Below are 16,360 nucleotides of genomic sequence, written 5' to 3' on the forward strand. Positions count from 1 at the left end.
CTCATCTTGCATTTTGATATCTGGTCCATATAGTAAATTTTTTCAACAACATAGTGCAGTCTGTGACAGAGAATTTGAAACACTTATAGACACTGCAAGTCTTGATTTCAGTTCAGATATTTTAAGTTTAAGTACATGGTGACTAATTGTGGGTTGTGCTTGATTTCAGTTCAGATATTTAAGTGTAAGTACATGGTGACAAATTGTGGACTGTGCTTGACGATGGACACCAAGTACAACTGTGGATGGTGTAGTCCAACCAATCAGTGCAGCCGACAGAAAGAGTGTCAGGAGAAGTGGCTGGACCGAGATGACACTTGTCCCAATCCAAAAATACTCCGAGTAAGTCATTAGCTTATTGTGCAGTCACTTACTGTCCCAATCCAAAAATACTCCGAGTAAGTCACTAGCATATTGTGCAGTCACTTACTGAATGTGACTTTCTGTAAGGGTGAGGGAAAATGCCCAGTCCATCTGTCTGTCTGAGTCTCTGTCTGTCTCTCTCTCTGTCTGTCTCTGTCTCTCTCTGTCTCTCTCTGTCTGTCTGTCTGTCTGTCTGTCTCTGTTTATCTCTCTGTCTCTCTGTTTCTCTGTTCGTCTCTCTGTCTCTTTGTCTGTCTTTCTGTCTCTCTCTCTCTTTCTCTAAAAATGTAACTTTCTAGAATTGTTCATCACAAACTAAAAATATTGTACATACACCCATTAAAGGTTTTTCCATTTTATCATATATGATATATAAAAGTGTACTATTTATTTCCTCAGTTTGAGCCGTCTAAGGACCAGTATATAAAAGTGTACTATTTATTTCCTCAGTTTGAGCCGTCTAAGGGACCAGTACATGGAAGGACAAACATCACAGTGAGCGGGATTAACCTTGGGAAAGCTTATGTGGACATCAAGGGCGGGGTCAAGGTTGCTGGTGTGAACTGTATGGTACATCCTGGTCACTTTGAATCCTCACAAGGGTGCGTTCCCTGTTTTTATCAATACCAATAAGTATGGAAAGGCTACAAGCCAACAAGGAACAGGTTTGTCACATGATTTTACCTTGTTACTTACAGGTTTAAATGCCTGACGGAGAAAGTGGATGCTCCGCTGAATGGGACGATCACTGTGGAAGTGGATAATCTATATAACACCACGTCAGACAGCATTTTTAGTTTTGTGGTGAGTGAAATGTCTCTGTGAACGTCACATCAGACAGCATGTTTAGTTTTGTGGTGAGTGAAATGTCTCTATGATGTCACATCGGATAGCATGTTTAGTTTTGTGGTGAGTGAAATGTTTCTATGATATCACATCGGACAGCATGTTTAGTTTTGTGGTGAGTGAGTTTCTATGATATCACATCGGACATCTTTGTGAAATATATCAGTGACACATTGTTATGCTGTATATTCGATATCTTCCATTATTATATACTTTCAATTTCATCTCTCCTTTTTTCTTTAAAAGTTTGCGGGCATATATCACACGATATATGCCCGGAAACATTCCGGCCCGCAAACATTACGTCACAATCAAATTTCTACGCCGTTAATTTTCAAATTTTTCGTGTTTTTCATCTTTTACTCAGTTAAACCAATAAATAAATTGTTAAAATAAAATTATTGTTAATTTCTAAATGAAATTGAAAGTATATAATAAAAAGGTTATAGACTTTGTATGGGAAAATATGACGACCTCGTATTTTGTCGCGGACGGACCTCGCAAGCTCGGTCCGTCTACACGCCAAAAACTCGGTCGTCATATTTTCCCATACAAAGTCTATAACCTATAATTACGAGATTATTTTAGAGAATCTTGTATTCATGACGAGACAGTCTCGCCAATTTAATTAAGCACAATACAAGTTCTCACAGATACAGAGTGATGATTTTTATATATTATTCAGATTCCTAAAGTGATTGGTATGGGCCCGAAGAAAGGTCCTCAATCTGGGGGGACCACAGTGAAGATTTTTGGAGGAAACATGAATATTGGAACTTTGACAACTGTGGATATATCTGGGAGTCCTTGTATAGTCACAAAGTAAGTCTGAGAGAGAGAGAGAGAGAGAGAGAGAGAGAGAGAGAGAGAGAAAGATTGTCACAGAGAGAGACTGAGAGAGGGGGGTGACAAAGGGTCACAGAGAGAGTCAGAGAGGGAGAGAGGGGGGTGACAAAGGGTCACAGAGAGTCAGAGAGAGAGAGAGAGGAGACAAAGAGAGTGAGAGAGTCACAGAGCCAGAGAGAGAGAGGGGAGACAAAGAAAGTCAGAGAGAGAGAGAGGGATGAAGAGAGATACAGAGAGAGAGAGGAGTCAGAGAGAGAAAGAGTCAGAGAGAGACAGAGAGAGAGGGGAGGGAGAGAAAGAAAGAGTCAGAGAGAGAGAGTAACAGAGAGAGAGAGGGGGGAGGGAGAGATACAGAGAAAGAGAGAAAGGGAGAGATAGAGAGAGACAGGGAGAGATAGAGAGACAGGGAGAGATAGAAAGACAGGGAGAGATACAGAGATAGAGAGACAGGGAGAGATACAGAGATAGAGAGACAGGGAGAAATACAGATATAGAGAGACAGGGAAAGATACATAGAGAGAGAGAGAGAGAGAGATACAGAGATAGAGAGACAGGGAGAGATACAGAGATAGAGAGACAGAGATAGAGAGACAGGGAGAGATACAGAGATAGAGAGACAGGGAGAGATACAGAGACAGGGAGAGATACAGAGATAGAGAGACAGGGAGAGATACAGAGATAGAGAGACAGGGAGAGATGCAGAGATAAAGAGACAGGGAGAGATACAGAGAGAGAGAGAGACAGAGAGAGATACAGAGATAGAGAGACAGGGAGAGATACACGAGTATTATGATTTATAATTATACACAGCACTGTAGCTAGATGGAGGGAAATGAACAAATCTATAACATATTGTATGGGGAAAAGTTGTTCACAAAACAGCATTATCATTTCTTCAAAACTACGGTCCCAAAATGATAATAAATGTGTCATTTTTCTCTCTGAAGATTGATTTCGAATTATTGATTATTGATTAATCCTGGATCATTTATATCTGACAGGGTGACGAGAGATGAGATTATGTGTATGACTTCAAAATCTGTGAATGGTTTTGGAGAAAAGGAGGTCGAGGTCGACTTTGGAGGCTACAAACGACTGCTTACAGACAAGTTCATATACAAACAGGACCCAGTAATCACTTATATATCTCGTTATAACAGCACCGCCAGGTAACGACCCAGAAATAACTTATATATCTTGTTATAATGATCCAAAAATAACATACATATCTTGTTATAATGACCCAGAAATAAATTACATATCTCGTTATAACAATATGGCCAGTAACGACCCAGAAATAATTTAATATATATCTCATTATAATGACCCAGAAATAACTTAATATATATCTCGTTATAACGACCCAGAGGTAACTTGATATATATCTCGTTATAATGACCCAGAAATAACTTGATATATATATCGTTGGACCAACACTGCTTATCACAAAAAAATTTGTTTATACTCTGTATGTGTATACAAATATAGAACAGAGATTCTGAAGACCAGAGTGAGATAAGAATAGTAGTTTTATTTTTTTAATACATATGTATCAGGCCTACAGAGAGTAGAAATATTGGTGATTTGTACCTCTACTCCATGTAAACAAAGCTTTGTTTTCTTCCAGTGGTGGGATGCTGATACAGGTCTGCGGGAAGCGATTAGACCTCATACAAAGGAGACAGATTTTTCTGGAGGGACATGAAGAGTTAGCTGTGGTAATTCTAATGTTCAGAAATTCCTTTTGTTGTAGTAGTACATTTACTATGACAATTAAAATGTAAAAGTAAAAAGTTCGACTATGTGAAAATCTTAATGAAATTGACAAATTCATCAACTTCTTCAAAATTTCATTTTGTTAATTTTCTCATCGTGTATTCGATGCTACTTTAGATTCCTGACATTGTGTAAGTACTTAGATTGGCAAATCACTGTGTAACTTTAAGTCACGAGGATGTATAATTGCGAGTCCTATGCAGGACTGAATTTTATATCAATTTCTGTAGATTTCTTATTTTACCTGAGTACTTAATATGATGAAATGACTGGTATACGTCATATAGTGTGAACATGAATTCGCATGTCGTCTGTTAATGAAGAGTTTTTACATGTATAATAGCAACAGAAAATTAAAAGCTAGTAATTTTAGTTTGTAAGTATTGCCTCTAGTGAAATGATAAATTCCTCGCGTATATTTAGGAATCGACAGTACTGATAAATGAGTAGAAGCGTGATAAATTCCTCGTGTATATTTAGGGATCGACAATATATGACAATAATTTTACTGAACTGTTGTTGCTTTTTAGCTGAAGTTGAATTCATTGAGCAAGCTGTATATAAATGAGGCATTTAAGTCAATTTTCTGCGAAGTTTTTGTTTCCCGTGAAGTTTTTAAATTTCTTTTTTTACAGAACTGTGAAAAAAAGTTATCTAAGCTTAAATGTCTGAAGTGTCCTACACCCCCGCTCACCCTGTCTCACGGGGAGAGGATTTCAGTAGACCAGCCACGACTGGCCCACTATGGTCTGTTGCTGGACAATGTACAGAAGTGGAAGAATGTATCCCGCCATACACAATTCAACCCGTTCTATTACTATCCTGATCCCGTGTTAGAGAAACTACCCGACAAAATCAGTTACAAGGACATAAAGTCTCTTGTTATCAAGGTGAGTGTGATTTCAGTTAAACAATGTTGTATTCAAAAGAATTTGGATTAAGCTACAGACAATAACTACAGTCAATTCTTGAATTATCGCCACTCAATTCATCGTCACTTTCGTTATAACGCCGCATTTTTCTAAGATCGTTTTTCCTATTACTTAAAATTCTTGTTAAAACGCCAAATTCACTATCGCCATTTGCCACGGTATTTTTATTACAAAAGTCTATATCAAAGTGTTAATTATCTCGATAAACCGCGGTGGGTGCACGTGATCAGTGATGCGGGAAATTGGTTATTATCGATCTCCGGCGTACACCTGGGCAGAAGGGACCTAGTATTAAATAAACTAGATAATTACTTAAAATGAACTGTGGTCTTGTTGTTTTTTCCTCATCGAAAAATATTTCAGTTTAGCTATGGCTTCGTCACAAAAAAGGTTTCTGTTGAATTTCTAAGAAAATAAACAAATTATTACATACCATGGAAATCATCCGAAATGTACACAACAGAAAATCTCCAATTATTCTGTTTTGTGAGAAAAGTCCATAGAAAGGAGGACAATGGGTGATATTTTGACTACAAAGGGTGAAGTACTCGTTGATCTTTGTCCAGTTAATGACGGCTCACCTACCAGGAAACAGCCATGCGGTGCGCTAAATACCGACACTGGAGAAGGTTTTTAAATACAAGTGTAACTTGAAACATACTTTGTATATGTGTCTTGTATATGTATTGTTTTGAAATGAAGCCTTATTATTGATAAAACTATTTTAATCATGTTAGAAAATTTGGAAAAATAATTACGAGATATTTTTACATTAAGTTTGCACGTTAAAGGAAAGATAACTCTTACATATACAAGAAAAGTAACTCTTTCCCCCCCAAGATTGCGAAAATTTAATTCATCGCCAAATTTGTTATAACGCCATAAATTCAAAAGAACGAAAGATGGCAGTTTATCAAGAGTTGACTGTATATATACCCTCTCCATGATAGTGAAAATCCACAAAAGTGATTTGAATTTCCCTGGAAAGTTGCTGCCTATTTCTGATTGTGAATATTTTTTCGTTGCTGTCAGTGAACTTTCTGCCCATGTAAAATTATTATTTCCATAGTAATGGTCCAGTTTATTGCCGACAATTTAAAGTTGATTGATGACGGCCTCCCGATTTTGATTATCGATTAGTTTTATCAATTAATTAAATAAAAGAAAAAAATACTGACAAGACAATGAATGATGATACAAATACTGACAAGACAATGAATGATGTTACAAATACTGACAAGACAATGAACGATGATACAAATACTGACAAGACAATGACTGATGTTACAAATACTGACAAAACAATGAATGATGTTACAAATACTGACAAGACAATGAACGATGATACAAATACTGACAAGACAATGAATGATGTTACAAATACTGAGAAAACAATGAATGATGATACAAATACTGACAAGACAATGAATGATGTTACAAATACTGAGAAAACAATGAATGATGATACAAATACTGACAAGACAATGAATGATGATACAAATACTGACAAGACAATGAACGATGTTACAAATACTGACAAGACAATGAATGATGTTACAAATACTGACAAGACAATGAATGATGATACAAATACTGACAAGACAATGAATGATGTTACAAATACTGACAAGACAATGAATGATGTTACAAATACTGACAAGACAATGAATGATGTTACAAATACTGACAAGACAAGAAATGATGATACAAATACTGACAAGACAATGAACGATGTTACAAATACTGACAAGACAATGAATGACGATACAAATACAGACAAGACAATGAACGATGTTACAAATACTGACAAGACAATGAATGATGTTACAAATACTGACAAGACAATGAATGATGTTACAAATACTGACAAGACAATGAACGATGTTACAAATACTGACAAGACAATGAATTATGTTACAAATACTGACAAGACAATGAATGATGTTACAAATACTGACAAGACAATAAATGATGATTCTAACAAGTCGATATTAGAATTTTTCAATTATTCAATCGATTATGATCACTTGATTATTTCTGATTATCAATCATGAAAATTTTTCGATTTCTCATCACTATGTTTCTACTTTGGCAATGGTATGGATACATTAAAAAGTCTGTACGTCTGTCAGTGGCCTATCAAGAAATTGGTCTCAAAAACTTAAACATATAACTCAGCAGATCCTACAGCTAAAAGCATCATATGTGTAGACATATACAACCCCCCGTGAGCATTTCATCTAGTATTTAGAGATTGTACAAGTCTTTGTGACCATTTGATATAGTTTTCCAAAATTGCACATTTCAGAATCTTGCTTTAGTATTTTCCAAACATGAGATTTATGAGTGATTTTAAACTTTTAAAAAGACTTAAATGTGGCATTCCTTGCACCACTCGGAATAAGACTGAATTTGAAGGTTTATACAGATATTTCCAATCTAGAGTATATCTTGTTTATTGCAGGGGTCGTCCTTTTCTGTGATATATCCTCATCACGACCTGAAGGTCCTGGTGGGCACTGACTACTGTAACAACATCTTGCTGTCTCCTGATAACATCACCTGTACACCACCCGAGGAACCCGAGGGCATGAGGCACGGGAGAGCCCGGGTCACTGTAAGTGCGGATAGCATCGGGCTCCAGGGCCATAAAAGTTAAATAATCTCACTTTCAATCTAAGTCTCGCCTTTTCACTATTTATATCTTTTATGAGAATGAGACTTCGACCAAAATTCAGCTCGTCTAAGCAGGCCACAGAATGTAAAGTTGAGTCAGAAAGGGGGGGTGATGGAGTTTTGTTGTGTGTTTGACAAGTCATGTTACTATTGATAGATATTTATATATAGCTTGGAAATTGTGAATATTTTGTTATTTTTAGGTAGAATTTGGAAATTTTCGTGAAGATGTTGGATACTTGACCTATACAGGTAGGTGAGGCCCCAGACGTTACGGTTCATTGATTTTGGTAGGGCTACTCCTTTATCAAGAGTTGTCTAGGGGAAGTAACTGTGAAATAGTAAGAGTAGATGTACTAGTGTTGTCTAGGGGAGGTAACTGTGAAATAGTAAGAGTAGATGTACTAGTGTTGTCTAGGGGAGGTAACTGTGAAATAGTAAGAGTTGTCTAGGGGAGGTAACTGTGAAATAGTAAGAGTAGATGTACTAGTGTTGTCTAGGGGAGGTAACTGTGAAATAGTAAGAGTAGATGTACTAGTGTTGTCTAGGGGAGGTAACTGTGAAATAGTAAGAGTAGATGTACTAGTGTTGTCTAGGGGAGGTAACTGTGAAATAGTAAGAGTAGATGTACTAGTGTTGTCTAGGGGAGGTAACTGTTAAATAGTAAGAGTAGATGTACTAGTGTTGTCTAGGGGAGGTAACTGTGAAATAGTAAGAGTAGATATCCTGTTTTGTACTTGCACTAGTGTGCATCTTTTGAGTTTTAACTTTCTTATGAATTTGTTAATCCTAAATATGCTATGAAGACCCCATATTTTGTAATTACTCTGTAACTTTCATGCTGTACAAGTTAAGTACAGATAGACTGGACCCAGTAATCATGTAAATCAACCCTGATTCAGCCTTGAATGATTTTATTACATATTATTATCAATCAGAGGAAGAAATCTCAAGTTCTCCAGATAAACCGATTGCGATGGGGATCATTTTGGGGGTTGTGATTCCAATGATTGCGATCATCGCTCTTCTGGCAATTTGTATCATTCGACGACAAAGGAAAAACAAGCCACCAGATGGCGCTATACCAGAACTCCTGAAGGATAATGAACAAGATGAGGAGAAAAAGATCAAGATGAACAATTTGTTTGTTAAAGCTGACATGAATGGACAAATTGCTAACGGAGGTAAGATGTGAGAATGTCAGTGGGTGTTACAGTAGATCACTGATATTTCGTGTGGCTGTATTTCTACGATCTTGCAATGTCTGATTTTTCAACGAGACATTGTTTTTGTGGACAATTAATTTCCTGAACATGTTTATATATACAAGATTATTTACCAATATTTATGTTGAGGCAATCCCACAAATTCATTGATTTAATGTCATTCAAGTGATCAATATACAGTAAAATATCTCTATCTTGAAGTCCGAGGGACGTCGATAAAACTTTGAGATATCCGGGGGTTCGAGATATCCAAAATTGATCTGGGATATTTTTTTTTTAAAGGAGGATATTTGATGCATAGTATGGAATTTGCATTATAAACAAAACCCCCGTTGCCGTTTCTTATAGTTTAATACAAGTTGATAAATTAATACCGAGCGAAGCTCGAACGGGCTGAAGGCCCGTCCGCGAAGCAAGGCTCTAAAGGTAACACGTATGTAAAAGAAAAAGTCAAAATCAGCAACAGAAAAAGAGATAATCTCTATATACGTTCACTGAATTTTTCGTGATCCATATGGGCGCCGCCATTTATTATTTCATTACCTGCATCAACAGTTATTCGTGTTTTATTTTGAATGCCAATAATAGAAGACTCTGACGTGCAATTTGTAATATAAATACTCAGTTTGTTCAAAGCGAATAGTATAATTATCATTGTAACAGACTTTAGCAAATAATTACATATAAAATTGTAATACGACTAAATAGATGAACGAGTTCATGAGTTTCTTTGAATAAGAATATACGATAAAATTATGGTTACTTTTTTATCATTTTGAATTTATTGGTTAATTTTGTTTAGTTTTATAACGGCCCCTTTCATTGCATACGGAATGTATTATTGTTGTTTATAATATGTTTGCTTTGAAAAAGAGAAAAAAGTCGAGGCTAAATGTGACGTCACAATGCACAGTTGACGTTGCCTTGCGTTTTATTTCCCGCGTTCAATGAATAGGCGGATCATGTAAAACTGTTGTTCCCATATAAACACCTTTAATATTGAGATGTTACTGGTTTTTAGCGCAAGGAAAATTTCATTAAAAATATATATTTTTAAATGAATCATAATCTACCGTACTTAACGGAATTATGATTACCACTTGGGACAATGACCATTATATGCTTCGCTCGGTCCAAAGGTCACACCGTATACATATTATTGTGGAATTTCAAAGACAAACATTTCATTTTTTAGATATATATAAACATCCAATTGAATTCACAATGTGTTTCAAAATTAAGATGATCGTGCCTGTATGATTACTTTAAGTTTACTGAAGTCCAGGCTCGACTGGGATGTAGTTATTGCGTTGTAATGAAAGAACTTATCACGTAAGAAACAAAAAAGACGGATTTAAAAAAAAAACCAATTTTTTAAATGTTTATTAAAGAAATGTTCGTGTTTTCTCTGTACTAGTTTTAATGATGAAGCGTGTATTATTAAATGCATTATCGTTATTAATAGCATTACCTTCAAGCGTACTTCAATGATTTTGTGCGTTTATCTAACCCACATGTTAATGATAGAGCGTGTGTATTTCAAAACACCATCCCTGGAATCAGATGTGTTAGTTCATAATTGGCGATGAACTTTAGCATAATGTTGAAAGGCTTCACTAATCACCCAAGCTGTTGAACCATTTATTGCGACCTGGGTCTACTCGGAAAAGGCGAGCGTGGATTAGCGGTCATTAATTATAATTGATGTAGCTGCGGGTGTGCATGTGTGACTTATCGACGCCAGGTATGGTAAGCAGAGCAGAAAATTGACTGCACTTGAGATAAACCGATGAATTTAGGGTATGGGACCTTGAAAATACTTCGACATAAGCGGAGTATTCGAGATTACCGTGTTCGAAATATCAGAAGTTTTTTTTAATCATTTATGTAGGGAAAACGGCCGGGACCGGCGGTCGACTTCGACTCAAGCGGGGTATTCGAGATAAACCATATTCGAGATACAGATATTTTACTGTATTTCTTGAAGAAATACAAAATGACAGATATGTGGCTTATCTCTTTAGCCACATTTCATAAACAGATATTTAATTGTAAATATACGTGTATGTGAAAAGTAACTTTTTACGTATTTAGTAAAAACACGATTTCCTTTAGCATAACTTGGAAACTGAAATTTGTAAGCAGGAATTTGAGAGCATGAAAATATTACCAAAATACAAGTACATTTGTTTTGTGCAAAGAAATTTGAAATTGTCTGATATTTATTAGTTTGTTATTGTTGTGACAGATTCTGGTCCATACATCAATGAGTTGCTGAGTCGCATAGAAGATGAGGCCCTACAGCAGAACATCAGTGATTTTCTCATCTACCGAAGTAAACTAAATGTTGGAGACCTCATAGGAAAAGGTTGGATTTCAGTGTCAAATTATAAGATAGCTAACTGAATCTTTGTCAGATTTCAGTGTCAAATTATAAGATAGCTAACTGAATCTTTGTCGGATTTCAGTGTCTAATTCTAGGTTAGCTAACTGAATCTTTTTTTCAATATTACAGAATAAAGTCTTGCATTTGTATTTGTCTGATTTTATAGAAAAAGGTGGTACTATGAATTTGGATATACATGTATTAGGGGGTACTATGGATTTACATGTATTAGGGGGTACTATGAATTTAGATATATTTGATTTAATTTAGAAATTATTCTGTTATATTGAAAACACAAATGAATTGGACAGCAGGCATTGTCTATATAAGCCCTCTCCATAATTTGGATATATGCAGGAAAAGGAACTTTTAAGACTTACATGTATATTTTCATAAATCTTAGCAACTTTTGGAATTACAAAATTAGTTTTATATGATAGATTCTGTTATTTCCAGTCCTGATTTATTGTTTTAATGAATCCATTTTTGTGTTGTTTAATAGGTAACTATGGCAGCACATCTCAGGGACTGTATAAAAATTCTAAAGGAGCCGATTCAGAGGAACAGAGCGACACAGTAGCTATCAAAACACTACAAGGTAACAAGAAACTCTGCAAGTGAAGAAATCAATTTTCAGTGATTTTTCTACATTTTTAACAAGGGTCGTGTGACTTTCGAATTGGGAAAAATTGTCAACATTTCAGTCAAATTGGGAAAAATCAATTTTATCGTAAATAAGTTTTAAAATCATATCAAACATTATATTATCTTTATTTTACACATCTAATTTTCTTTAACCTTCTCAAATTTTCAACTATTCTATCCAAATCATCATTCCCATAACTCTTTGTTAAGTCTTTTGTATACAATTCACATCGAATGTTTATTTTTTCAAATACGTTTTCCTTTCATAATTCTATTATTGGAAAAAATGCAAGCTAAATTGGGAAAAAATTGACAATTTTTAGGAGGGGAAAGGGCCGAAATTTGGACCCAAAATGGGCCTTAAAAAATCACTGATTTTATCATTGAAAATATCTGAGGGCATGAACGCATCTGTGCTTCATGAAAAGCATGCTGGCATGAAGCATTGCAGTTCATACCCACATGTATCCCCCCCTCGCAACGTGGAAGGGGACATGGAAATACTGGTGTCCGTCTGTCCCACTTGACTTTGTGGACACAACTCTTCCAAAACTGCTCAACAGATTTTGTTCATTTTTTTTTTAAGAATTGTTAGTTGCCATATATAGTTAGTCATATTGTGCCACCATTTTTCTTGGGCAATTTGTACAGGACTTATGGAACTTTGTTCAATTTGCACATGCTACACTATAGGAAAACTTTGTGGACATAACTCTCAGAAACCGCTATAAAACAGATTTTATTAATATTTCGTAAGATTTTTAGTCACCATATGTTATTGATCATATTGCGCCGCCATTTTGATACTTTTTTGTGGCGGCGGAGGACACATGGCTACTTGTAGGAATCTTGTTAGAAACGAAACTCGTTTTTTATATTTGCGTTCTACTTTAATTTCTGTCAGTATTTCCAGTGGTTAGAATATTATTGTACAGTACATGTACAGTATTCATCAAGATTCATACGCGCATTGTTAATAACTGCAGCACATTCATGAGGAAAGGATTATCATTTCAATTTGTCAAGATATCAGAGGCAAATACACTGGAAGTGTAAATATTTGAAAAAGAATATCCCCTTTTTTTAAATGTCTTCGTATTTTGATAGAATAAGAGAAGTTTCAAATTTACCAAATGAGATATATGGTGTGTATGCTAAGAATTTCAGACTGCAAAATTCTGTAATTTTATTAATGAGAGATCAGCGATACTTTGATTTTAAACTGTATGAAATATTTCAGGATGTTCCACAGACAACGAAACTATTGATGGTTTCTTAAAACTGTGTGCTGTGTTAAAAGATCTACAACACCCGAACATTCTGACGGTGTGTGGGGTTTGTTTATCTGTCTCCGAGCCTCCAATGATAATTCTACCCAACCTTCAGAGGGGAGATCTCAAAAACTACATCAAAGACTCGTCCAAGGTTCGCCCACGCTTATTTTGTAGCCAAGTTTAAATAGTCTGACCAGATTCAAGCATGGGTACAAAATGTGATGGGGAGTTTTCAAAATTTTCATAAAAAAAAAATGTTCTGTTGAAATCAATGAAAGACATACATACACAATTGAATGATTGTGTCCATTATGTAATGAAATTTGTATGTATTTGTTTCAGAATGTGGCACTAGTAGAGTTATTAGAGATTGCACAACAAGTTAGTGAGGCCATGTCATATCTAGAAGGAATCCGGGTCATCCATGGCAATCTAGCAGCCAGGAATTGTCTGTAAGTCACAATAGGCACCTAAAACCTCAAAATCAGGAACTGTCTGTAAGTCACAATAGACACTGATAGTCAGGAACTGTCTGTAAGTCACAATAGTCACTGATAGTCAGGAACTGTCTGTAAGTCACAATAGTCACCGAGAATCAGGAACTGTAAGTCACAATAGTCACCGATAGTCAGGAACTGTCTGTAAGTCACAATAGTCACTGATAATCAGGAACTGTCTGTAAGTCACAATAGACACTGATAGTCAGGAACTGTCTGTAAGTCACAATAGTCACTGAGAATCAGGAACTGTCTGTAAGTCACAATAGTCACCGATAGTCAGGAACTGTCTGTAAGTCACAATAGTCACTGAGAATCAGGAACTGTCTGTAAGTCACAATAGTCACCGATAATCAGGAACTGTCTGTAAGTCACAATAGTCACTGATAATCAGGAACTGTCTGTAAGTCACAATAATCACTGATAGTCAGGAACTGTCTGTAAGTCACAATAGTCACCGAGAATCAGGAACTGTCTGCAAGTCACAATAGTCACCGATAATCAGGAACTGTCTGTAAGTCACAATAGTCACTGATAATCAGGAACTGTCTGTAAGTCACAATACACACCGATAGCCAGAAATTGTCTGTAAGTCACAATAGTCACTGATAGTCAGGAACTGTCTGTAAGTCACAATAGTCACCAATAATCAGGAACTGTCTGTAAGTCACAATAGTCACTGATAATCAGGAACTGTCTGTAAGTCACAATACACACCGATAATCAGGAACTGTCTGTAAGTCACAATAGTCACTGATAATCAGGAACTGTCTGTGATATCCTATCTTTGATAGATTTGTTTTCCCCTCTCATTGGGAGTTGTATTATTCATGTGATAGATATGTTCTCTCTCTCTCTCTCTCTCTCTCTCTCCCCCCCCCCCAGTGGGGAATTATTTAGTTTATGTAATTTATGTAATAGATTTGTTCTCCCTCTCATTGGAGAGTTGTTTTATTTATGTGATTGATATTTCAGAGTGACAGACGATAGAGGGGAAGTTATCGGACTATTTCATTGTATGATGTAATTGTTATTTCAGAGTGACAGACGATAAAGTGGTGAAGTTATCGGACTATTCCATTGCGTCGCTGTACTCGGGGGATTTCTATCTGTCTAACGACAACATCTCCATCACAAAGTGGTGGGCACCAGAAATATTAAACATTGAGAAGGGGACTACTCCAGGCTTCAACCATAAAACAGATTGTGTAAGTTTCTTCCTAAACTAAACACCTATCAGTCAACCATAAAACAGATTGTGTAAGTTTCTTCCTAAACTAAACACCTATCAGTCAATCAGTTATAACAGCCATGTCAGTGGATCAGATCAGCATTGTGGTGTTATTGTTTAGTCTGGGATTTTGGTGTCATCATAAATTGTTGTCATGTAAAACACTCCACATTTTAAAGTTTTTGTACGTCCGTCTGAGACAGGACATATTGTGCTATGTTCTCTGTCTGTCTGTTAGCTTTTTTGTGTGTGGCTCATAACTGAAATACTATAAGTTCTAGTATCATTAAACTTATCAGCTGATGCATTTTGGGTAGAGGGTGTGTCGCACTTTGTAAAGTCACGTCATTGCGACCTTTGATTAAGATGATATAGCCACATATGGTAAAACCCTGTCTGGTTCATAACTGGACAATTTCTTGGTGTAGAATTATCAAACTTGGTCAGTTAATGCACCTTGGGTAGAAGATATGTCGCACCCTACTTAAAGGTCGCTGTGACATTTAATTGACATGATATGGCCATGTATTTGACTTGGGCTTGTGTAGATGTGTGTCCTAGAATAAACAAACTTTGTGAATTTCTGCATCTGTAGAGAAAAGTAAATCAAAGCATAAAAATTAGGTCATTAAAACTTAAAAAATGAAATATGTATTTTTAAAAAAAAAAAATCCATAATGCAGTAACCTTGAAAAATGACGACATTAAAAATACACCTTTTTTTTCAAGATATAGCTATATATTGAAATAAATATTTTTTGTCCCATTGGATTATCTAAGCCACAGTGTTTGCAGGAGTTCATCTGGACCTGCCAAGATCCTTTTGAGAAAAGCCAAATACACCAGTTTTGATATAAGAGCTCTTCTGTGTAGGAGGTGCATTTAGTGGTACTTCGAATACCTAAGTGGGACAGAGTGGACCTACAGTCAGTGAGGAAGATTATAAAACGTATTAAAAGTGGATTCCCTTTAAATCTGTAAATGTAGGAAATACAAAATATGATTGAAAGAAATATTTTACTATGGTGGAAACATGAAAACAATGTCATATTTGCAAGTATTATTCAGGATATGATACATACGAGCAATGAAATAATGTGATATAATAAGAATATGGTATGTACCGTGTATTAAAGCAGAATTTGTAGCGAGGATTTAATTTTGGCATTATCATTGAGAGTGGTGAGATTGCTAAAGTTGAATATCTGCTAACAATTTATCCCTTTTCGTTGATAACAGTTATCTTTCTTGGAATTGTAAAGTTGCTAAAATTAGCTCTCGCTAAAAATATATACTCATTTTTATGGGAAAATCGTTAAATTTGTGTCACTAAAATTCCATTTATATGGTATTTGATTACTTTCTGAATACTTATCACTTGTCAATCGAATTTGGGTGATGAAACTGTATGAGAAAACTTACTGAGCACATTCACTTACACAGAGATGGCTATTTGTCCCACTCCCTCATGTAAATTATTTCGCTCCATACTGTGTATGAGAATTCTCCAAAGGGAAGGAACTGGGACATATCTTGAAAATTGCGTATTGCAACTGTCAAGTTTAGGATTAATTAATGGGTATGATGTAAGAAGGCTGTGGAAGTAATTTGTCACTATTTGTACAACCCAAAATTGTTCAGTAATTCAAATCATGTGAAAAA

The 16,360-nt window shown here is 35.7% G+C and overlaps 1 protein-coding gene across 6 annotated transcripts in view; it reads left to right on the plus strand.

Annotated features, from left to right (window-relative positions):
* LOC125655292 (plexin-A4-like) overlaps positions 1 to 16,360 on the plus strand; it is a 50,884-nt gene that overhangs the window by 30,949 nt on the left and 3,575 nt on the right. For all 6 annotated transcript variants that reach the window (XM_048885533.2, XM_056145261.1, XM_048885532.2 and 3 more), the window contains 15 exons: positions 170 to 342; positions 814 to 965; positions 1,062 to 1,167; positions 1,895 to 2,031; positions 3,057 to 3,224; positions 3,683 to 3,773; positions 4,467 to 4,721; positions 7,228 to 7,380; positions 7,643 to 7,691; positions 8,378 to 8,623; positions 10,914 to 11,033; positions 11,554 to 11,649; positions 12,937 to 13,121; positions 13,313 to 13,422; positions 14,507 to 14,675. In XM_048885533.2, coding sequence (XP_048741490.2) covers positions 170 to 342; positions 814 to 965; positions 1,062 to 1,167; positions 1,895 to 2,031; positions 3,057 to 3,224; positions 3,683 to 3,773; positions 4,467 to 4,721; positions 7,228 to 7,380; positions 7,643 to 7,691; positions 8,378 to 8,623; positions 10,914 to 11,033; positions 11,554 to 11,649; positions 12,937 to 13,121; positions 13,313 to 13,422; positions 14,507 to 14,675 — 2,210 coding nt within the window. The remainder of the gene's footprint in view (positions 1 to 169; positions 343 to 813; positions 966 to 1,061; positions 1,168 to 1,894; positions 2,032 to 3,056; positions 3,225 to 3,682; positions 3,774 to 4,466; positions 4,722 to 7,227; positions 7,381 to 7,642; positions 7,692 to 8,377; positions 8,624 to 10,913; positions 11,034 to 11,553; positions 11,650 to 12,936; positions 13,122 to 13,312; positions 13,423 to 14,506; positions 14,676 to 16,360) is intronic.

Source organism: Ostrea edulis, chromosome 7 (assembly GCF_947568905.1).
Source record: "Ostrea edulis chromosome 7, xbOstEdul1.1, whole genome shotgun sequence".
Classification (NCBI taxonomy): domain Eukaryota; kingdom Metazoa; phylum Mollusca; class Bivalvia; order Ostreida; family Ostreidae; genus Ostrea; species Ostrea edulis.